This window comes from Petaurus breviceps, unplaced genomic scaffold (genome assembly GCF_028583685.1).
Source record: "Petaurus breviceps papuanus isolate PSGF00001 unplaced genomic scaffold, PetGlider_PUasm1.0 90887, whole genome shotgun sequence".
Classification (NCBI taxonomy): domain Eukaryota; kingdom Metazoa; phylum Chordata; class Mammalia; order Diprotodontia; family Petauridae; genus Petaurus; species Petaurus breviceps.
Genome location: NW_027187370.1, coordinates 1,774,387 through 1,799,269, shown reverse-complemented (window position 1 = coordinate 1,799,269; position 24,883 = coordinate 1,774,387). Strand labels below are relative to the sequence as shown.

At 38.0% G+C, this 24,883-nt stretch overlaps 1 protein-coding gene and 1 long non-coding RNA gene across 2 annotated transcripts; one reads left to right on the top strand and one right to left on the bottom strand.

Moving 5' to 3' along the window:
- Positions 1-253: 253 nt before the first annotated feature.
- On the top strand, positions 254-15,041 carry ZPBP2 (zona pellucida binding protein 2). Its single transcript, XM_069074258.1, has 6 exons — positions 254-347; positions 6,075-6,236; positions 8,484-8,702; positions 9,658-9,743; positions 14,030-14,207; positions 14,945-15,041. The coding sequence occupies exons 1-6, from the start codon at positions 269-271 to the stop codon at positions 15,037-15,039; spliced, it is 819 nt and encodes a 272-aa protein (XP_068930359.1). The 5' UTR covers positions 254-268; the 3' UTR covers positions 15,040-15,041.
- On the bottom strand, positions 7,328-24,883 carry LOC138150805 (uncharacterized). The gene is made up of 4 exons (XR_011165655.1): positions 23,639-24,883; positions 13,237-13,404; positions 11,107-11,159; positions 7,328-8,309 (listed from the first exon to the last, which is right to left on the bottom strand). It is a non-coding gene; the product is annotated as an uncharacterized lncRNA (long non-coding RNA).

The window sequence follows — 24,883 nt, the reverse complement described above, 5'->3', positions numbered from 1 at the left end:
GAGATGCCAGGGGGATGGATTATAGAGGAGAGAAGCTGGATTCAAGGAGACCCCTCTCGATTGGCTTAGATGTTGAAAGTTTGCTTTTCTTTGTAAACTTTTGATTAATACCAAAGCACCAATAATTTACTGTATTAATTTAAAGATAGAGAAGTACTAGGTAGTTTTATGTCATTTTACTGTAATACTAAGTGCTATTTACCTTTCTTCTTCTACATTAGTGAAAATCTATGTAAAAATGCACCAAAATAGTCCATTTCTTGTCTGCATGGATATGGAGCTTTCTCAAACAGAAATAGTAGACCCCATATCTTTGTGGATGGGACCAAATGGAAAGCATTTAAAAGGTAAATTACTTGAGTACATCTAATCCAAGCTGATCCATTTATTAAGTACCTGCTACATCCAAGTCACTGTATCAGGCAGGAGGGAAACAGAGATGAAACTAAAAACAACCTCCCTTCATTTTTAATATTGTAGCATTTTTGAGTGCACTGGATAGAGCAATACGAGGGTAATGGGATTTTAACCTCAGTTTCACTTACTCTGCTTGGCCTTACTACTGTGAGTGTGGGCAAAGTCAGGTTCCTTATCTATTAATGAAGAGGATAGACCAAGTGACCTCTTAGGTCCCTTCCAAATCTAAAATCATAATTCTACTTCCTTGGGGAAGTTATCCTGTGTTTTGGTCGGTCATTATTTTCTATAAACCCTTGGGTAGGGGGAACATTGGTAACCTACCTCTGCAGACTATAAGGGATTAGGTGATTCTTGTAGTAAGGTATTTAAGTAACTCTTTACCCCCAAAGGCTAAATCTTCTTACAAAACCTGAAACTTATCCTCAAAACACTCATGGTGTGCAGGTGTTGAAGACTTTGGTCAAAGTTTTGATGAGGGAAGAGAACAAAGTATTGACCAAAGGGGAGTTTCAAATGGTCTGTTTACTTTATTCATGGAGTCCCATGTCACATCCCAAATTGACTTTTTGGGGGTTGGCTTTTTGCAAAAATATACATCACTTGATTATTTGGTTATGTATTTTAAAATTCTATTCTCTCTATAACCCTGGAGCAATCTAGCCATCCTCCATAGAACACCTTATGAAAACAGTGTTCCATTCTTACAGTTGATAAAAAGGAATGTTTTTCACTTTATTTCAAAGTTCACTGTTACTTCAGAATCTGTTCATTTCCTGCTCGCTATGTTTGACCTGATTTTTTGGTAACAAATAGTGATTATTAACTGTTATCAGAATATTTGACCTATCAGAACAGTTTCCTGTAACTGTCATTGTGTGAACCACTGTGGGATAGATCACTTGTAGAAAACAGTAAATATGTAAAGCCATTCTTGCTAACCTTTATATTTTCTCTCTAGTTTTTTTTTTTATATATATATTTTGTAGCTAGTGAGAGGTAGGACGGGATAGTGTATAAAGATACCTAACTTCAGAGTCAAGAAGGCTGTGTTTGAATTCAGCCTCATAAATTTATTAACTGTGTGACCCTGGGCAAGTCACTTAGCCTCTCTGTTCCTCAGTTTCCTCATTTGTAAAAATTAGGGATTTGTACTTGGCAGCCTTTAAGGTCCCTTCCAGCCCTAAATATAAACTCTTATAATCCCTTTACATTATCAGTGAAGAAACTAAAATCTAGCAGGATTAAGGGGCTTGTCCAGGGTGACATGGGCAGAGCTAGGTGGCACGGTGATTAGGTACTAGTTATAACAAAAATGAAATGACACAGCACCTGCCTTTAAGGATGATTACCTTGTAATCTAATGGAAGGAAAAGAAATAATATAAATAACACATTATAAAATAACAATAATAGGGGTGGCTAGGTGGCACAGTGAATAAAGTGCTGGCCTGGAGTCAGGAGGACCCTAGTTTGGTTCCGGCCTTAGACACTTAACACCCACACAAAAAAACTAGCCCTGTAACCTTGGGCAAGTTACTTAACCCCAATTGCCCTCCAAAAGGCAATCAATCAATCAATGAAATAACAATAATAACATACTGTAATATGACATCACACAGGGGAGGTTTAATCCTAAAGAGATGTGAAAAGACAGATAATGTCAGGAAGGGTGAATCAGAGGAGGTTTCATGGAAGAGCTGGCGTCTGACCTGGTCCTCCCAGGAAGGTATTTCAATAGAGAAGAGGGAAAGAGACAATTTTAGGTATGAAGAAGAATGTATGCAAAGGCCCAGGTACAGGAAAGAACAGGATAAGATCAAGAACATTGAATTTGCCTTTTGATCGTGGTGAGTTTGATGCCTTTTGTTTGTTTGTTTTTCACTAAAGTCACCAAAACCCAGAACCCTCACTGTAACAAAGAGTGTTAACATTTGTCTTATAACAATGATAATGGCAGCTGGGTGGCACAGTGAATAGAGCACCAGCCCTGGAGTCAGGAGGACCTGAGTTCAAATCTGGCCTCAGACACTTAATACTTACTAGCCGTATGACCTTGGGCAAGCCACTTAACCCCAATTGCCCTCCAAAAAGAAAAAAAATAACAATAATGATAGCTAGCATTTATTTAGCCCTTTAAAATATGCCCATATAACCTTCCTATATAGACATATATATGTATGTATACATATATGTATATATACACATTTATATTCCCTTCAACTATTCTCATACTGAGAAAAGTTTCCTAAGTTACAATTATTATTTTTCCATGTAGGAATGTAAATAGTTCAACTTTGATAAGTTCCTTATGATTTCTTTTTCCTGTTTACCTTCTCATGCTTCTCTTGCTTCTTGTATCTGAATGTCAAATTTTCTATTCAACTATGGTTTTTTTCATCAAGAATGCTTGAAAGTTCTCTATTTCTTTGAATTACCATATTTTCCCCTGAAACATGATACTCAGTTTTGCTGGGTAGGTTATTCTTCGTTTTAATCCCAGCTCCTTTGACCTCCAGAATATAATATTCCAAGCCCTTCAATCCCTCAATATAGAAGATGCTAGATCCTGTGTTATCCTGATTGTGTTTCCACAATATTCAAATTGTTTCTTCTTGGATGCTTGTAATATTTTCTCCTTGATCTGGGCACTCCGGAACCTGGCTGTAATATTCCTAGGAGTTTTCTTTTTAGGATCTTTTTCAAGAGGTGATTGGTGAATTCTTTCAACCTCTATTTTGCCCTCTGGATCTAAAATATCAGGGCAATTTTCCTTGAGAATTTCTTGAAGGATGATTTCTAGGTTCTTTTTTTTGATCATGGCTTTCAGGTAGTCCAATAATTTTTAAATTATCTCTCCTGGACATATTTTCCAGGTCAGTCATTTTCCCAATGAGATATTTTACATTGTCTTTTCATTTGTTTGGATCTGTTTAATAGTATCTTGATTTCTCATAAAGTCACTAGCTTCCATTTGCTCCAATCTAATTCTGAAGGAATTATTCTCTTCAGTGGGCTTTTGAGATGCTTTTTCCAGATGGCAAATTTGGCTTTTTAAGGCATTCTTCTACTGGCTCTTTGAACCTTTTTTGCCATTTGAGTTAGTCTATTTTTTTTTAAAGTAATTGGGGTTAAGTAACTTGCTCAAGGTTACAAGGCCAGTTGTTTCTGGGTGTGGTGCTAAGTATTTGAGCCCAGATTTGATTCCAGGTCATCCTGACTCTGGGGCTGGTGCTCTTACTCACTGTACTACCTGGCCTCACAAAGTTAGTCTATTTTTTAAGGTGTTATTTTCTTCAGTCAGGTTGTTGACTCTCTTTTCATGATTTTCTTGCATCATTCTCATTTCTCTTCCCAATTTTTCCTCCAGTTTTCTTATTTGGTATTCAAAATCCTTCTTAAGCTATTCTATGGCCTGTAACCAGTTCATATTTTTCTTGAAAGCTTTTGGTGCAGGAGTTCTGACTTCGTTGTCTTCCTCCTCTTCCATGCTTTGATCCTTTTTGTCCCCCAAAAAAGAATCCAAAATTGAATATCTGTGCTTGCTTTGCTTCCTTTGCTTGCTCATGTTGCCACTCAATTATTTGACTTTTGAGCTTTTTGACACAGTAGAACTCTGCTTCCAAAGAGGAGAGCTTTAAATCTCTGGGGTTTTCTCAGCTGCTGGAGCTATTAGTTGGGTGCCCTATCAGAAGCCTCCACTGTCTCTGGCACACTGGTCACTCATCCTAGGACATCCATCTTAGACAGCAATCCAGATCCAAGCAGGTTAAAGCAAGAGCGATTACCCCTCAAACTGGTCACTTGGTCCCCCTACAATTTTCAGGCCAGGAGCTCTGAAGCAGCCACATGGCAGTGGCCACCACTCCTTAGCTGCTTCTCCCTCCAGGGGCAGAAGCTGGACCACATTCCTGGACCCCCTGTTCCCATAAAGTCCACACTGAAGTCTTACTTTGTCTTTGGCATTTATGGGTTGATAATTCAGGAAACCACCACAGCTTCTGGTGATCCACTCTCCCAACATCCCTCCAGCCGGGAGCTTGTCGTGGGCACCCTGAAGCTAAAAACACAGGGCTGGTTTCAGCTCCCAGTAAGCTGGAATGGATCCTTTCTGCCAGCCTACCAGGCTGCCTTCAGCAGGAGGTTTGTTTCTCTCTGTCACTTTGTGGGTTCTGTAGCCCTAAAGTTTGTTTAGAGTAATTTTTATACTTATTTGAGGTGGTTATAGAGGGGGCATATGGAGTTTTCCTGCTTCTATGCCACCATCTTGGCTGCACCCCCTACTTTTGTTTTTGTTTAAGTTAATCATGGTCATTGTATATGTTGTTCTCCAAGTTCTGCTTTCTTTGTATCAGTTGATAGAAGTCTTACCATGTTTCCACAAATTGTTCATATTTATATCTTGCAGAGTAATAAAATTCAATTATATCATATATCAGAGTTTGTTCAATTGTTCCCCAATCAACGGGTCCCACTTTGTTTCCAGTTTTTTGTTTTGTTTTGGGGCTATAAGAAAAGTACTACTATGAATATCTTTGTGCATATGGGACGTTTCTTCCTGTCTTTGACTCCCTTGGGACATATGCCCAATAGTGGGAACATTGGGTAACAAAAGGTAGAAAAAAGTTAAATGACTTTTCTTGTGTAGTTTTAAAAAAGAAATAGTGAATGTTAGCTGTATAAACCTGTAAAGGTTGGGTTATGGTCCTGAATCCCAGGTAAAGAAATAGGTACATCAGTCAGTCATTTTTAGCAGGGGAGTGATGAGGAAGAGAAATAAGGGAACCACTGATTGGGAAGCATAGATACTGGGGACAGGGAGACAAGTTAGGAAGCTCATAACAGTCCAAGTGAGAGGTAACGAAAGTCTAAGCCTTTGGAGTTGCAATTCATAGAGACTGTAGATCAAAAAGACAGAATTTGGAAGGATAGAAGATTGGCCATGGGCATGAGGAAGAAAAAAGAGTCTTGAGCTTGAGTGACTAGGAGAATTTGTGATATCATTAGCAGCAAGAGAGAGGCTAGAAGAGGCAGATTTCTCAGAGATTTGTGGTACTCCAGAAAAGTATAATTTCTAAATTTCTAAATCTAAATTAATTGCTGTGGTGGTGGTGGTAGTGGTTCAGTTGCTTTCAGTCATGTCCAGCTCTTAATGACCCTATTTGGGGTTTTGTTGGTAAAGATACTGGAGTGGTTTGCTATTTCCTTTTCCAACTCATTTTGCAGATAAGGAAACTGAGGCTAGCAGGGTTAAATAACTTTCCCAGGATCTCGAAGCTAGTATTTTGAGGGCAGATTTGAACTCACAAAGATAACTCTTCCTGACTCCAGGCCTGGCATTGTATTCACTGCACCACTACCTACCCACCCCATCCGAATTATTGGCATAGATAAATTAAGCAGGTAGAATTAGCTTTTTTGCAGGAAAAGATTCAGCATCAAAGAAATCTAAAATCTAAAAACTTAAAATACAAAAAGGTCGCTAGTTACTATGCCTCTTTTTTTCTGTAAATATAGCAAAATTTCTGTAATACAGCAAAATCAAGATTGTACTAGATTTTGTTTAGTAAAACTTATTTTCAATGCTATATTTATATGTATCATTAGGTTTTGAATCAATTATGTGCCTAATAACTCAAATTTGGTTTTTTTATTTAGAGGAAAATCATATAAAACTAACTTCAACAGGAAAGCTAATAATTACAAATTTTCAAGAATTTATGTCTGGATCTTATATATGTAGTCTTACTTATAAAATCATCAGCGAAGAAACACAGAAAGAACAAGAGCTATATAACATGTATGCATTTATGGTATTTGGTAAGTGTATAAAAGCATTGCAGTCAGTACTTATGATTTGAAGCTCAGTTAGTTGTATGATTTCAACATTTGGCAGAGTCCATTAAACTATAATTATAATGTAGAGTATGACTGATCTATAGAATGGGCAGGGAGGTGGCACAGTGGATATAGTGCCAGGCTTAGAGTCAGGAACATTCATCTTCCTAAGTTCAAATCTGTCCTCAGTAGCTCTGTGACCCTGGGCAAGTAACAACTTGGTTTGCCTCAGTTTCTTCATCTGCAAAATGAGCTAGAGAAGGAAAAGGCAAACCACTCCAGTATCTTTGTGAAGAACACCCCAAATGGGGTTAAGAAGAGTCAGAGACAATTGAAACAACAGAACGACAAAAATCTACACAACACTTAGGTGTGTCTACCCAGTCAAAATCTTAACTTTTTACCAAATTTTTTATTACTGAAATTTTCCCTTCATTGTTGACTGAGTGAACAGAATAAGTTGGTGTGATAAGAACAGAAAATCTATCTTCAAAAAATGACAAGTGTTAAGATATCAACCTCAGAATCTCCTGACTTTAGAACTCTGGAGCCAGATCATTGCCAAGGATGAAAAAGTCCATTTTTCAGGTTTCCTTGTCACTGACCTAGGCTAAGGGAAGAAATAATTAAAGGATAAGAAAGTCTTGAGGAATTCAGGAGCTCATGCAGGCAAACATCCATTGCTAGCCATGATCGCAAGCCACCATTGCATTTATGGGGGAAAGAGAGATAGATAAAACACTTTCTCAACCAAGAAGGCCAAGAGAAGGGAAGTACATACGGTATTGGCAAGAGGGCCCAAAAGAGGGCTAAAGAGGGAAGCCTCACTCTTTAACTAGCAAGGGAGGAGGTTCCCAGACAAGAATCTATTACCCTGTCCCATACCCCACAGTACCCAGTCACTTTCAGTTCAAACTCAGGCATTGAAGACCAGTCACAAAGGAAGGTTCCTGTTACCAAAGTCTTTGGCACTGTCAGATGGCTCAACGTCAGAATCTCAGATTATTTTATCGTTGAAAAGGACCTTAAAGAATTGGCATTACCATCTGCTTTGTCAGTGTGACCTAAGGAACATGGAACTTTCCCATCTGACTTGTAGCTGAAACCTTTCATATGTCTTGTCTTCTGCCTTAGAATGTGAGCTACTTGAGATCAAGAACTAACTTTCTTAGGTGTATCCCCAGCACTGAGCCAGAGTACTTTGCACATAGTAAGTGTTTAATAAAGGTTCCATTTATTTAATCAATCAGGAGTTGCTGTATCATCTCAGCAAGGCATATGTCTTTCAACAAGGGACAGAGCACACGTTCTGTGGGAGGTGTGCCATGGAAGGAATTCCAGAAAATCAGGGATTCCTCTGATTACCACACTCAGATCCTTTTTAGATCTACAGGCAGAAAATAACCATCATATTTCACAAGATGGAGCTGATAACTCTTCTGCTAATTCAGAAATCGCTTTCTCCCTCTACACACACACAAATATCATTGTTCCATTCTTTCAAGGAAATAATGACAAGAGCAGATATGAGTGTATAGTTTTGTTTCTTCACTACCTCATCTCTATTTCAGAACAGCCCTACAAATACAGAAAATAGCTAAGGAAAAAAATGAGGAAAGCTGGGTGTTGTTAATAGTCTTCTTGATAGACTTTACTTTTCTTACCAATTTACCAATTGCCAACTTACAGAAGTAACTTGTCTATTTGTGCTAGGTAAGTAATTACTTAAGCCAGCTGAAAAGAAAAGAATATAGCATCCCCCATAAGAGCCCCTCTTTGTAACAAAAAGTTACACAAAACTGACCAACAGAATGTCCTTTTATGACAATACATGTCACAGTCCACTGCCATGGCCATAGCCTCTCCACTAATAGGCAAGTATATTCTCTGGGTCAAAAACTGGTTCTTTCTAAGTTCCAACTACAGTTTAGTATTATTTTCATTTACATTCTTATAGTCATTGTATATTTTGTTTCCCTGGTTCTGCTTTCTTTGCTCTGTATGATTTCCTATAAGTCTTCTCATTTTCCTCTGCATTCCTTGTAGTCATTCCATCTGGAACAATAAGAATAGTGATTTTATTACTCTTGTCTATTTATGGATCTTGGATGAAGGACAAGGTGGCAAAGCATTTTTTCTGAGTTGGTAAATTTTGTTTATTTGCAACTGATATGTGTAGCAAAGAAAGTCATACTGAACATACATTATTCATATATCCATCTGCTTTAGGATACCAGGAACCTGATTATGCATATCAGATGACTGTACGATTTACCACAGATTCTTGTGATGGAAAAAAAAATTTTCAGTTCTTCAAATTACTGATAAGGATCTTAGATAAAATCATCTTCGATTTGACATGCCACATCGAAGAACCATCATATAAATGCCATTTCCTTGAAATTCCAAAACATGGCCTCAAGGATGAACTATTTATAGCCTTTCAAGGTAGAATTGTTAAAGTATTTTATGTAGCATAACCATTAAGATAGTAGCATAATTATCATTAATAGCAATGTAATGGAATTTATTGAATCATTTTGGTTATGTCCAACTCTTTGTGACACCATTTGGGGTTCTCTTGGCAAAGACATTTTGACATTTTCTACTCCAGCTCATTTTACAGATGAGGATCTGAGGCAAACGAGGTCAGGTGACTTGCCCAGGGTCTCACAGCTAGGAAGTGTCTGTGGTTAGATTTGAACTCAGGATAATGAGTCTTCCTGATTCCAAGTACACTGCCCTATTTACTGCACCACTACTACTAAGTTGTGTCCTCTAAATATTATACTTAATATTGAATGCTATAAGGAGTGAGTAGCAAATATTGACTAGCTTTGTAGTGGTAAGAGTTTTTAATCTTAAATTACTGTCATTTTCCTTGCTGAATTATTCTATTAATTTTTGATTCACTTGCTTCAAATTTTGAAATGTTGTTACTTATACTTTGCAATTCAACCTGGTTATATAGAATATAACCTTTAGCAATGCTGCTGATAGTTATTATATTATTGTAGAATTATATCATTTTAAGCAAAAGTCACTATAGCGAGAAGAGGGCTGGAGTTGGTGTCAGAGGGACTAATGTATGAATTTCAACACTGTTACCTACTACCTATGTGACCCTGATCACTTAAGTCCTGCAACTCAATTTCTCCATATGTAAAATGAGGAAGCTGGACTATATGATCCATTAAGGTATGGTCCAGCACTAAATCCTCCAAAAGAACTGACTTGTAAAGTCTCTTCCTTGTAGCTTTCTCATTAGCCCATAGGTGGAGTAAAAGCACAGTTACCAACAGTTACCCAGACCTGCCTCCCTTCATTCTTAGGTTCACTGAACATCTCTGGACTATGTGATGCTGCAGTCCTTATTGAATCTGTTATTTTCCTTGTTCTCTAGTAAGACCTTTTCCACCAGAGCAGAAAGCAGCTTGCAGAAAACTTTCTGTTGACTGTGAAGAAATCACTAACAGTAAAGTTCACCAGGTGGGAATATCAGTACAAGGTAAAAAAAAAAAAAAATGTGAAAATTGTGGTTCATTTGCATCTTAAAACCAGCTAAATTTCTTTATTCATTAAGTTCATTATGAAACTTTCTGTTTGCTTAGCAGCCTCTGCTATTGTCATAGCAGCATCTGAAAGATAAGTAGTTTTAAAGGAGGTCCTCTTAAAATTTAAAAAAAAACTCAAATGACAAGTATTATTATCTCTTATACTTGACTTTCTAAAATAGCCCTGGGAAGTGTTTGTGGACTATAGAACATTCTATATAATTATTTCATTAAATGGGATAATGCATTATTTTACTTGATGAAAAGATGGTATTTGTAATTCTTGTATCTGTAATTTGTAAAAAGATGGCTTTGTAATTCTTATTCTCCTGTACAAATAGATCAGCATTTAACATGCTATGTCTCTTTTTTCACATTTCCTAAAAGTTAAACACCTAGAACATAGCATAGTTTTTTTTCTCATTATACATAATAGCTTTAATTTTATTTAATTTTTCCATGAGAACAGGACAGAATTTTTATTCTTTATTCTTCAGATAGTGATGAGATTCAGCTAGAGCAACCATGATATTATTCTCAGAGGTTAGGGATTTGTTCTAAGCATGGAATATATTTAAATATAAGAGAACTGAGACTCAGGTTACCTTACTTGTCCCTGGTCACATATCTAATAAGTGGCAGAGTCAAGATTCACAAATTTAAAGACTTGAAAGATTTTAAAGACAAATTTAAGTCTTCCTAATTACAAATCCAACACTCTTGCCAGTGCCATGTTGCTTCTTTAGCATAGGAATGATATGATCATTCTGGCAGTTTGTGGGAGATGGATAATAAAGGGATATATTGAAGGCAAGAAGACCCAGTAGAGGCAAGATCATAGATCATAGACTTGGAACTAGAAGGGAGATGAAGGCCTGAACTTAAGTGCAGAGGAGGAGCTAGATGCAAGAGATAAAGTAGAGGTAAACTGCACAGGACTTCCCAACTGATTGGATATGTGTGAGAGGGAAGAGGCAAAGATGTCTCCAAGGTTACAAGTCCAGAATGTGGGCAGATCAGGGGTACCATTAATAGAAATAGAAAAGTTGTAAAGAAAAGTAAGTTCAGCCCTAGACATGTTGAATTTACATATCCTACTAGCACCTTAAGTAGGAATACTCTCAAAGTCAGCTGGAGCTGGGGAGCTAGAACTCTAGAGAGAGTTTGATATACATTTAGGGATCATTTTACCAGTTGGTAATAATTGACATGGAAGTAGGTGAGATGAACAATAGACAGGGGAGATTGTAGAGTGAGCAGACAAGAGGGTCTAAGACAAAACCTTGAAGAATACTCACAATTAAGAAGCAAAATGTTCATGAGGCACGAGCTTGGAAGACTGAAGGAGCAGCTACAGAGATAAGAACAACAAAAAGAACAGTGTCACAGAAGTCAGAGTAGGAGAGGGTGTCAGGAAGAAGTGATTGTCAAATGCAACAAAGGTATTAACTATTTCCCCTCCAGGGCAACTTCTTTAAAGCTAGCTTTTACCACAGTTCCTGGCACATAGTAGGTGCTTAATAAATGTTGATCAACTGACAGACCAACAAGCTCTGAATCTCTGATTCTGTGATCCTATGAGAATTGGGGCAGAAAAAAAGATATTCATGGAAAACTCTTTATTCTAAATTTTAACTGCCACAAAAGATCCAGGATTTTATCATTGAGAGCATTCCCTCTACCAATGCAAATTTCAGCCTCTCCATGTCTTCCTTTTTTTTTTTTTAAAGCAATCGGGATTAAGTAACTTGCTCAAGGTTACACGGCTAGTTATTTCTGGGTGTGGTGCTGAGTATCTGAGACCAGATTTGATCTCCAGGTCATCCTGACACTGGAGCCAGTGCTCTTACTCGCTGAGACACCTGGCCACCCCTCATGCATCACTGTGGTTTAAAATAAAATCTGGGGGCAGCTAGGTGGTGCAGTGAGTAAAGCGTGGCCCCAGAGTCAAGAGGACCCAAGTTTGGTTCCAGCCTCAGACACTTAACACCCACACACACACACACACACACACAAACTAGCTGTGTAACCTTGGGCAACTTACTTAACCCCAATTGTTCTCCAAAAGGCAATCAATCACTCAATCAATAAAATAAAATAAAATCTGTTGGTGACCTATAGTCTGGCAATAGCCTTTCTAATGTTAGCTAGGCTGGTCCTCAGACATAGCCTGTTGCTGATCATATGTTGTAGGCCCTGCCAATTCTTGAGTTCTGATAAACTCTTTTTTTTTTTTTGCTTTTTTGAGGGGGGAAGGTAAGGCAATTGGGGTTAAGTGACTTGCCCAAGGTCACATGGCTAGTTTTGTCTTGTGTCTGAGGCTGGATTTGAACTCAGGTCCTCCTGACTCCAGGGCCAGTGCTCTATTCACTGCGTTACCTAGCTGCCCTCGGATGGCATAACTCTTAAGAACCAATCATTATATCATGAGGATACATAAATATCTTTAGTGGAAGCTCATAAAAATTACAAACGGACTTTGGTATTCATGTAGGACTACAGACTTTTGTTACAAAATGCCATTTCAGATGGAGGTCAGGGAAAGAGAAATGCCTTTGTTCCATTTCTGTATTCTCAAAGAGGCGCAAGGGGAAAAGTGAAGGACTTCTCCAGAATTGGGTTCTTTCCTACAATCTCAGAAAAGTTGTCCTTCCCACTAACACCACCACCAATTCAGAGACATGTCTGTTGCCTTTGCCCATTGTTTCCCCAGTTTCCTAGTCCTTTCATATGCTAATGATCAATCAGTGGCTGAAAGGGGTACATATTTTGTGGGGTACAAATAAGCCAAAGTTTCATGCCCTTTATAATCAGGCCACTCAAAATCTGAAAGGTGCATGTCCTTATGCTTCATTGTCTCTATTACTGTCCCTTACATCCTGTGATTTTATCAGTCAGATTGAGAGAAGGCTTAATTATTAAATAATCCCCATATTCAAACTGTCTTGCCGCTCAAACAACAACACATGTACTAAGCTAGGCTAAAAATTTGAAGGGTGAATCAGCCAATAGAAAAACACATTGAAACCCAAGTAATTATTTTGTCCATCTTACTATTTTGTAATCCCCTTGAGATCAATTATTTAAAGTTTTGAATCATCTATGCTACCATGACTTTCCACTAGCATGTAATTCTAGTTCAAACCAACAAAATATGTACTAAGCGCCGATATGCAAGTTCTAGAAATGCAGAGACAAAAATGGAGTAGACACTGCCCTCAAGTAGCTTACCTTCTATCAGAGGGTTACAGCATACACCCAAATAAGGAGTGCAAGGGAAGATGAAGGATAGACCAATCCCCAAGGAATCAGGAAAGACTAAACTTTAAGGAAGTTAAGGTTTCTAGGCTGTGGGAATGAGGAGAAAGTACATTGTAGGCATGGAGGATAGCTTGTGGAGGAGTTTTAAGTTAAAAAATAGATCTTACTACAATTTTTCTGAAATGTAAGGTTGTTGTTGTTGTTTCTTCTTCATTCTTGAAGAGGGCTGTGACGTCAGGAAGATGATGCCATGACTTGCAAGTGAATTGGATATAAGTGAAGAAGGGCTGTGTAAAGTCACCAGCCTCACTTTCGCTTCCTGAGCCATCTAGGTCCTGTGACAAGATATAGTTTGGGATGACTAGAGGTGGCCCCAGATGCAGTGGGAGACCACCCCAAAAAAAAGAAAAAGAAAGAAATGTCGAGTGGCCAGGAAGAGGAGGAATATGAGATAAGGCTGGAATATGTAGGTAGAAGGCAGACAGGTAGGTAGAAGGTAGAAGGTAGAGGGCCTTGAGTGCCAGCCTAAGGAGTTTGCATTGTATCTTCCAGGCCATAGGGAACCACTGAAGGTTTTTGAGTAAGAGAGTGACACAGACTTGTACCTTAGGTAAATTATTTTAGATATATTGAGGAGATAAATTACAGAATACTCATCTTCAAATCATATGAAAGACATTTACAGAATAATGTCTCCATGTTATGAGGCAATAAAGCATTATATAAATGTGAAGTTCTTATTACAAAGGGCTTCCTTCCTGAATTTGAAATATTATGCTTAGAAAAAATTTAATTTACCCTGAGCTCTTCAGGAACTCCTTTACTGTACTATTGATGTGCTGTGCTGTACTGGACTGTCCTGTCACTGTTCTGTATTTTTTTGGTACTTTCTAGTAAAAGGGAAGCACTGGTACAAGCTTTTCATAATTGATCTTCTTTCTGGTATTTTCCAAATTTTAGGCAAGAGATCGCACAGAGGAATTCTTTCTTAAACAGACAGATATTTTGAAACATGAATTTTACTATATACCAAATATCCATTATGTTGACCACAGCTTTAAAGTTATACGCATTGACAGCTGTCAACCAGGCTTTGGGAAAAATGATATTCTACACAGTGATTGTGCTAGCTGCTGCGGTAATTATAAAATTTGAATACCTACTTTTTAATATGATGTCATCATCAGAAGAATAGATGAATAACTTGGACTTGACTTGAATAACTTGAGTTGGATTAAACTGGATTAAACATTTTTCTACCATGTTGCTGTCGATTGTCTTAAATTTAACTGAAGGTAGGCAGCTAGGTGGTGCAGTGAATAGAGCACCGGCCCTGGAGTCAGGAGGACCTGAGTTCAAATTCGGCTTCAGATACTTAACACTTACTAGCCGTGTGACCTTAGGCAAGTCACAACCCCAATTGTACTACAAAAAGAAAAAAAAAACACAAAATAAATTTAACTGAAGGAAGTAAAAGTTCATGCTCGGGGTTCCAAATAATCTTACCATTAGTATTCATTAAATGAGCCTCTGTTTGTATTAGACATAATCTAGGTGACTGTACAGTGAAAGGAACTTGAATAGTTCTATCAAAAATAAATTGAGAATAAATTCAGTACATAATGCAAGTAGAACACTGTAAGAACACATTGTAAAAGCAGCTAGAATAAAAACTAGTAAAAAAAAATCAAGTTAAAATTAGTATATCTGCCCCTTCTATATAACGTCATCTCATCATAGATTTTAAAGCACTATCACAAATAATAATCTTAGCTGATTGATCAAATGTTGCTCAATATAAGAGTTGCATGAACTAGGTAAGTTGTATTTACCATCAGTATGCAAATCTACTCTGTATATTTGTTTTCTCTGTAGTGGTTTGTGATCCAAGAACATATAGTCCTGACACTGATGTAACTTGTCAAGCTTGCTTAACTGTCCACAGCTATGGAGCTAAAACTTGCCTGTAAACCAAAACCTGGAAAACTGAAGATAAAAGGTGAAAACATCATTACTTGGCTTGTGGAGGGGAGGGGAGGAGAGGATGTGGAAAGGGCGTAAAGTCATCTGTTCACATCAGATTTCACCATAGCTACTGTTACCCTTGAATCTTAGAAGACACTAATTCTGAATGATCCAAAAGATGGCAAATATACATTTTTCAGGGACCAGATAATCTACTACCATCAGAATACAAAGCCAGAATTAGGAGGTTTGGGGTTTGTGCAAGTAACAGAGTCCAGCTACTGCTTTGTACTTTGCTTAAAAACAAATGAAAAATTAAACTAAGGGACCATATAAAGTTCAAGAAAAGTGATGATAGTACGGTGAAATTGCTGTAGAAGCAATATGGTGACATCTGCTTGAAATTATGTTGGTAGCTGGAAATACATATTTCTATAATATGAACAAAAAGTTATTTCTTTTGTTCTTTCTATTTTAGTTTAGTTTTGTTTTTTGATATATCCAATTGTTGCAAAATCACCTCTTCTGAACTAGAATTTTTTTTATCAATGTACTGACATTCTAAATTGTTTTTCTAATAGAAAAGCTGGGGGAGGGGTACTTTTCTGATTCAAAGTTATAAATATGTGATGACTTTTGCTATTCAATATGTTTTCCAAAAGATATGATGCCCCTTCCCCTTTTTATTTGGATATTAACTGCTGATTGTATTCAGTAGTATTCTTAATGTTCAGTACAATTCAACTACTATTATTAAGTACCTTGCTACATTCAAGGCATTGTGCCTAGGGGATTCAAAGATAAATAAAAACCAGTGTCTGCCCTCTAGAAGCCTGCAATGTGTGAACAGAGAAGACATACAACTAACAATAATACTTGACAAAATGTAGTATAGCAAAGTATTATGAGAGATTTAAAGAAATTTCTCTTCCAGTTGGGAAGATCAGGGAAGACAGGTAGCATCTGATCTGAACCTTAAGAAATAGGGGAAGCATTCAACTTCAGATATGAGAAAGAAAAAGTTTGGTCTAACCATAATGAACAACAAAGACATGAATATGAAAGAGAATTATGAGCAGTGGTCCAATTTATCTAGAATGTTTCCCCCATCCCCAGACATATCTAGAAGGTTAGAGTTAGATTATCAAGAACTTTGAATGCCAGGATAAAGAATTTATACTTTATTTGATAGATGATATAAAACTGAAGTTTTTGAGTGGAAAAGTATAGGGATGAGAGTGGTGCAAAAGGAAGATTACTCTGGCAATGATGTGAAGGATGGCTTGGAGTGGGGAAGACTAGAGGCTGAAAAACCAGGTAGGAACCTATCCCAGTTGATCAGCCCAGGGGCTATGAGGGTGGGACCTAAACTGGTGGCAGCAGCAATGGAAAGGAAGAAACAGATATAAGAGATATTGTGGAGGCTAATCGATAGGCCAGAGCAATTGATTGACTATAAGCCAATAGATACATGAAAAATTACTCCCACAGTTTCAAATATGGATGACTAGGAAGATGGTGGACCAGTGGCCTAAAAACTCAAGGATCTCACAATCTGATGGGATATGTGGAATGTAAGGTAACAGGTGGAAATATCCAGTAGACAGTTAGATATATAGGAACAGGGGCCTGCAAAGAGGTTGAAACTAACGCTACAAGTTTGAAAGTTATTGCTGTATTGGTGATAATTGAGCCCCTAGGAAAGAGTGCAGAGAAAATAGCGTGTATAGGTAGGGCCTAGATCATTTTAATTCCCATATGTGTTTTTATTGACATCTTAACTCCATGAAGCTATTTAGCATTTCTTTTGCAACTTTAGTCATCATTTTAAACAAGTAAAAGAATATAGTTTTAGTAAGGGAATTTGCAGATTATTTCTATTTTGAAGATGGTCACCATTTCCTTCACTTTTTTTTCAAAGTTTGTTAGTTTATTCCTGTGTTGAAACAGTCAGCTACATTATCTTTTCAAAGTTACATATGGAAAATTTACAGCGTCTTCAACTCATATGACAGTGATAACAACTGGCTCACTTTTCACCCAGATTTACTGTAATATTACCCTGTAAAATAATCCTTGTTAAGTAGGTCACAGACTGAGCCTGCTTGAATCTAAAGTATAAATCTCATGTTTCATGGTTTTGTCCTTTAGCTGTAGGTGAAAATAAAAGATCTTGTCAAAGCTTGAAGGAGATTTTTCAAAATTATTCTTTTTTGCGAATAGAAAGCTTATGTCATTCTTCCCAGAATGAAACAATGAACTTCTTATACTATATCATGCAAAAGCAGAATTTAAATTAGTTACATTTTAAGAGACTTTATATCTAATTGCTAAATTAATAGCTATTTTGTGAGTATTTTTTGCTATTAATGTTTATGGCCTTTTTAGTGAAATTGAATGTACATATTTATGTGAATATTCTCTGTATAACAGAAGGAGTTAATCTGGTCAGTATATGTTGATATTATCTGTACATAAACATCTCTGCAAGTTACTAGCTATCATATACACCAATTATTTTTTAATCAAACCTAGACTTCAGATCATGTTTGTTCAAGTAAAATGTCATTCTCCTTTAAAATTTAAATTCTAAAGCTTATAAACTCAGAACTTCTGATGCTTATCTACTGTATAAGATACACTGAGAAATTAAGGATAATTCTTAGATGTTTGCATGAATGAGACCTTTTGTCCATTAGAGTGATAGGTGGCAATAGAAAGAAACCAAGGAATTCTAAAAATATTTCTACAGATTCAAGAACTATTTATATAATATTTGTACTGATGGTTAACTTCTCAGGATTTATGGGTTTGGCCCAGCCAAATGCCTTTTAAGTATGTTAGTGTTCTAGTCATTGGTACATGTTTTATAGCTCCCCAATATGCTGTAAGTCACTTTAAGGCAGAGATGCTCATCTTATATAAACTTTACACCTCCTCTAGCACCTGGCTCAGTGCTTCTGCACATAGAAGGTTCTTAATAAACATTTACTGAATTACATTCTCATTGAACTCTAATTACCTTTGAAAAATTTTCTACCAAGCAGTCTGGTTGTGTTGACTGAGTTTAGGAAGCATTTTAAAAACACATATCCCTTCCGCTTGGACACAGATATTTATTACTTTATTATAATAGATATCTTTATATAAGAATGGTATAATATATAGAAAACCAGCTTTAATAACATGAAGACCTGAGTTCATGTCTCAGCTATGACACAGCCTGGCTGTGAGACCCTGGAAAACTTACTTAACTATACTGTTCGATAGGTGTAGCTCTCTAAGACTGTTAATTGCAAAGAGGGCACTGACCTATCTTGGTAGAAAGTTTCCTTTCTTGGTAGTTACCTCTACTAATAAAATCACAGGTCTACTCCCTATCCCCTTTCCTCTTTATGTAAGGAGTGCAGGACATTTTTTACCCCCAAAGAACCACCCCTTCCTTCAAATTAAGAGCCCCACACAAAAAAAAAATTCATCTTAATTTAGCTTTTTTAAAATGAGAAATAAGAAATACTTCCCTTAAAAAAAAAAAAAGCTGTTGGGGCGGCCAGGTAGCATAGCGAGTAACAGCACCGGCTCCAGTGTTGAGAAGACCTGGAGATCGAATCCCAGGCTCAGACACTTAGCACCCACCCAAAAACACCTGGCCGTGTAACCTTGAGCAAGTTACTTAACCCCAATTGCTTAGGGGCAGCCAGGTGGCTCAGCGAGTAAGAGCATCGGCTCCAGTGTCAGGATGACCTGGATCAAATCCGGGCTCAGGCCATGTGACCTTGAGCAAGTTACTTAACCCCGATTGCTTTAAAAAAAAATGTTTATAAAGTTGAGAGGGGTAAATTTGAATACACATTACAAAAATGCATTGTACTTTAGTGTTATAACAATTATGAATGTTAAAGGAGAGAAATAGGACAAACAAGAAGCATTCAGGCAGGGAGAGGGAAAATCAGGCAGGGAACAAAGAGGAACAGGGAAAAGGAGGAAAAGGGAGAGAGACCAGAGAAAGAGAAAACAGACAGGGAATCGAGTTTCCCTGCTCAGAAACTTTTGGTGATTTCCTGCCATCTGTTGAATAAATACATCAAAACCCTTAGGTATTCAAGGTCTTCCACCACCTGGTCCTAAGTTTCCTTTCTAACCTGTTTATTTCCTATTACTTCTACAGTGGGCTGAGTTGACGTCTGATGTCACATCCAGCTAGAAGCTCCTAGATTTCAAACACTTGACCCATTCCCTCCAACCAGAGAAGCCTCTTCACAGTCTCCCACACCTCTTCTCATGCTGTTCCCCCTTCTCGGAATGGTTTCTCCTTTTTGTGTGCCTGTCTATTTGTCTGTCCATCCGCCTATCCATCCATCCTGAGTACAAGATTAAGTTCCATTCTTTTCCTAAACCTTCCTTGACCACTACAGCCAACATAAATCCCTCCCCCCACAACAACCTTTTCTCATTGTCTCTGCCACTATGATGTTTAATCTTACACATTTTAAAAATTATTTTTATTTCTGAGCTTCAGGTTCCTCCTATAAAAATGAAAGAGGTGAACTAGATGGTTCTAAAGTTCTTCCAATTCTAAGATTCTGTTTTATTTCTATTTGTCTTGAATCCTAAGATTGTCAGTCCAGGAATGAATGAATATATAAAACATTGATTAAGCCTTTACTTTGTGCAGAACATTGTACTGGAAATACACATAGAAAAGTAAGATTGTGTTGTCATTTTTCATTTGACCCCATTTGGGGTTTCTTGGCAAAGATACTAGAGTAGTTTGCCATTTTCTTCTCCAACTCATTTTACAGATCAGGAAACTGAGGCAAACAGTGTTAAGTGACTTGTCCAGGATCACACAGCTAGTAAGTGTCTCAAGCTGGATTTGAACTTAGGAAGATGAATCTCCCTGACTCTGGGCCTGGTGCTCTGTCCACTGCACCACCTAAAATAACAGAAAAGTGAGATAGTCCCTGTTTTTAAGGAGCTAACATTCTAATTCAAGAGAAAACAGGAAGGTTTCAGCTGTGATTCAGAGGGAAAGGTCCCTTCGTTCTTTGAGTGCAGGGACAAAGTAGATGTTAGTGCTTTTTCTTTGATGTCATTTCCAGCAATAAAAACAGAACAATTTCTGATGTTGAGCCATGTGATAGTGCCTTGAGGACTGAGTGGGTACTCATTTCTTATTTCTCAATGGCACATAGCACCGTGCTATAATACATACCTACAGTAAAAACATCATACATGATGATTAAGAGTAATTGGCTGGGAGTAAATTTTTCTCATTGAACCATAACTTTTGGGGAATTTTTATCAGTGAAATATCAATGCAATACCCTCCCCTTGCCCCCTACAAAACTAAGCCAATCAAACTGTTAAAGGTCATTGGCATTTAAAAAAACAAACAGATGTTGGGCTTTTGTTTTATGGAACAGTAAAACTGGAGGAAGAGAGTGAAGTAACTTTTTACTTCTGTCTCAGTTGGCATAGCTGCAAGTTTGTGAATAAGGTCCTGAAGAGGCAAAGAAATCACCTCTTGTGATGACAGAGGAAGCTGGAGCTGTGACAGAAAGAAGTTCAGCCAGCCTGCCCAGGAGAAGCCCATGGTCTTACTCCCTCTAGGGACTGGGCAAATCCCACAAGCTCAGAGGTTCTCAGAAGTCCCAGGCCCCACAGCTTCCACCCATCAGAGGAGTTATAGTTGAACAAATTTTTTTTTTAATTTTGCTTCTCCAATAGTATTTTCTGAAACAACTGAATTATTAATAATAAACTACTGAACATGGTATTCCCCGTTTGTTTGTTTGTTTGTTTGTTTTAACAGTTTCTACATTTGTGTGTTGCCCTGGTGGTTCAGGTCCCCAGTGCCATGTCACAAGTGCTCTTCAAAGCAGGGGGAAGATCTTATGGGTTTACTTGACCCAGAGCACAAAAATGGAAGCAAATTTTGAGGGCCTAGTGAATAAGTAATGCAGTGAATAGAGTATTGGACCTAGAGTCTGGAAGATTCACCTTTCTAAGTTCTGGTCTCAGACAATTACTAGATCTGTGACCCTAGACAAGTCAGTTAACCCTATTTGCCTCAGTTTCCTCATCTGTAAAATGAGCTGGAGAAGGAAATGGCAAACCACTCCAGTACCTCTGCCAAGAAAACCCCAAATGAGATCATGAAGAGTTGGACAGGACTTAAAAATGACTGAACAGCAGTGAATACGTGAAAATATTTCATTTGCTGAAGAAAAAGAAAATCTACAATAATTACCCAGAGGTAGTTGTACACACAGTAGTACTAAATGTTTTTTGAAAAAAATATATGTATATATTTGGAGGCAATGAGGGTTAAATGACTTGCCCAGGGTCATACAGCTAGTAAATATCTGAGGGCAGATTTGAACTAAGGTCCTCCTGACTCCAGGACTGGTGCTCTATCCATTGTACCACCTAGTTGCCGCAAACTGAACATATTTTAAATCTATTTACTCTGTCTACATCTCTACCAGAAATGTTTTCCAATGCTTCATGTCATTGGCTCTGGGTCCTTGCAGTCCAGGTTGGAAAGGATTAAGAATAATGGAAAGGCTACATAATGGGCTATTATCCAGGGCCCAGTCTAGCTACTAAGTTCAGAGAAATTGATCATGTGGTGATAAAATTTTCAGCTATTTAAAAAAAATTTTTCAGCCTTAGCAACTCACAAAACTGCTATGTCATTGAAGGGCTGAGTCTTGTGTCACTGGAAGGGATTCCCACATTTTCAATCTACAGCTCACCTCTCTTTAAGGTCATTAAATTGATCTGGCAACTCCCTCGATCCATCCCTTTATAATAATGATCCCAGATCCTTGAAGCATTAAAGAACTGTATAAACATAACCTGCCTTTAGGGTTGTCACTGTCTGAGAAAGAAAGACCACGGGCTTTCTTGTCTCAGCCTGAGACATCTCTCATAACCTTAAAGAGCCTTCTTAGTATATAGTACTGTTCTGTGTTAATTCTGAAGGGTTTGCTCTTAGCTAATGTGGCTTTCTACTTTATGTAAATGACAAGATCATCCTCAATTTATTGCTTAAATGCCATTGCTTGACACATAAAATAAATCTGTAGCCTCCATTTATTCTAGAATATCCAGGAGAAGAAATTATCAAATGTGATCTGATGGAAATTATGTCTAGTTTGTATATTGCAACAGACTGCAGACTAGGGGTTTTAAAGTTGCTTCTCCTTTGCTTTTTTTTTGGGAGGGTCAATTGGGGTTAAGTGACTTGCCCAAGGTCACATAGCTAGTAAGTGTTAAGTGTCTGAGGCCGAATTTGAACTCACATCCTCCTGACTCCAGGGCCAGTGCTCTCTATTCATTGCTCTACCCAGCCACCCCCTCCATTACTTATTAACATTGATAAAATGACCCTAGAAGCAGCATAAATCTGCTGACTGGACTTTAGTATGTTTCTTTTTTTGATTCACATTAAATTTATGGAAAATGAACTAAAATTTTTTTCACCATTTTTCATCATAATTTTTTCCTATTTCTTCATAGCATTTTAGGAGTAGGGGGTAGGAACTGTGTGGTATAATGATATCTGCCCTGGTACCTGGTATAGTATTTTACATTTGGCAGGTATTTAATAAATGCTTGTAGAATAAATATGAATTTCAGCTGTCTCCTCTATTTGCTGGTGGATCCACTCTCAAACCATTAAAAAAGAAGAAAAAAAAAAGAAAAAATCCACAGGCCACCCAAAGCAGTCCATTATAGTGCCTCCTAACAGACATTGGTCCCATAATCTTATAGTAGGCCTTCCTTAAGCAAAACAGCATAACAAAAAAGGACAATTATCTGTTTTTGAAAGATTAATTGTGAAACCAACTTGTTGTTATTTAGTTGTGTCAGACTCTTTGTGACCCTATTTTGGATGTTTTGGGCAGAGATAAAAGAGTGATGCTATTTCCTTCTTCAGTTCATTTTGCAGTTGAGGAAACTGAGACCAATAGGATTAAGTGATTAGCCCAGGGTCATACAGCTAGTAAGTACCTGGAGCCAGATTTGAACTCAGAAAGATGGGTCCTCCTGATTCCAAGCATACACTCAAGTCCACTATGCCATCTTGCTGCCCAACTAGCCATTGTCAAAAAAGAAAGAAAATATGTGAAGAAAACCAGAATTGTGGATGAATTCAACTCGTGATGGCATTGGAAACATGAAAATGCTCCTTGCCCTATTTGATGTTATTTCAGTTCATGCTTTACTTATTTCCCTCAAAGATCCTAAAATGTCTGGAACATCCTACAGTGGTTTCTCTGTGTGAGTTGTATTCACATTATCATGTTTTGGATCCCAGGTGCCCTGACTGCATGTACAGAGTGTACTTCTCTTGGGTTTTAGACTCATACTTTGAAATTTAACTGACCTTCCCTTATTGTTAGTGAAAATTAAATTTTTTGTTCTTAATGTGTGTGTTACCAGGTCACTCCCCCACCCCCCACGCCCATTCAGTCAACTCCAGTGACTCCCTATTACCTCCAGGATCAAATATAAAATCTTTTTCTTTTTTTACGGCCCTCCATAACTTGGCCCCTTCCTACTTTTCGCATCTTCTTACACATTACACCTTACCATGTACTTTGCAATGTGGTGACCCTGGCCTCCTTTTCTGTTTCTCCCACAAGACTTCCCGTCTCTCAATTCCAGGCATTTTTACTGGCTTTCCCCCATGCCTGGAACTTTCTCTTCTTCCTCATCTGTGCCTCCTGACTTCCTTTAAGTCTCAGCTAATGCCCTACCTTTTTAAAGTAGTCTTTCCCAATCCTCTTAATACTACCGTGTTTCCCTGATAATAAGACACTGTCTTATTAATTTTTTTGGAAAGAAAAACCCAGAGGGCTTATTTTCAGGGGAGGGCTTATGTTGTCCTGCCTCAGCTCTCCTCCGCGGCACTGCTCTCAATGGCGCCAGCAAGCAAATCACTGGGGAAGAACAGGATGACGCGCTCACTGCTGCAGCTCTGATTGGATGCATTGGATGCAGCTCGGAGCGCGGCGTGCGTTTGGGGGGGGGGAGGGGGGACGGTGCATACAGAGGGTACCGTAATGTAGCGTGTAGCGCAGGGGATCACCTTCACTACAGTAGCAATCTCAATATGGCTTATTTTCGGGGGAGGGCTTATTTTAGAGGAATCTTACACAGTAAGGGGAGGGCTCATTTTCGGGATAGGTCTTATTATAGGGGAAACACGGTAGCTGCAATAATTACACTGTGCCAGCCTAATTCTACACAAAGAGACATCTAGAAGGCAGAAAGCACTGCAGAAGGGTCCAGTCAAAAAAGCCCAGACTAAGAGCCCAGATAGAAGTAGTCTTCTCATATAAAGACCAAGGGTGAACCAGTAGCCTGATGTAGGTACTCCGGGTAAAGGAAGCATTGACCAGAGACAAGCCAGGGACAAGTGGAGTATGCAGCTCTCAATCTAATTTTCAAGGAGTCTGGTACTTGCTAAAAAGCAGTGACAGAACCCCATATGATACAGGACAGGTCCAAAGTCCTGTCACCTCTTCCAGAAGTGCACTCAGCCTGACCCTGACACAAAGTCTCAATTCAAGAAGTAAGGCTGGAAAAAAAAAAGGCAAAAAAAATTTTAACTATAAATATGATAGAGCCAAAGTTGCCAAGACACAAATCCTGAAGAACTCTTCAGAACCTACAAGCAAAGCTCCAAACAAAACACAGCTGTGTCACAAGCTCTACCAGAAATGCTGGAAGAAATTAAGCAAGAGTTTAAAAATGATATAAATTGAATGAGAACACTAAAGGAAAAAATGGAAAAGACAATGAGAATTACAGAGGAAATAAATGAAAGCACAA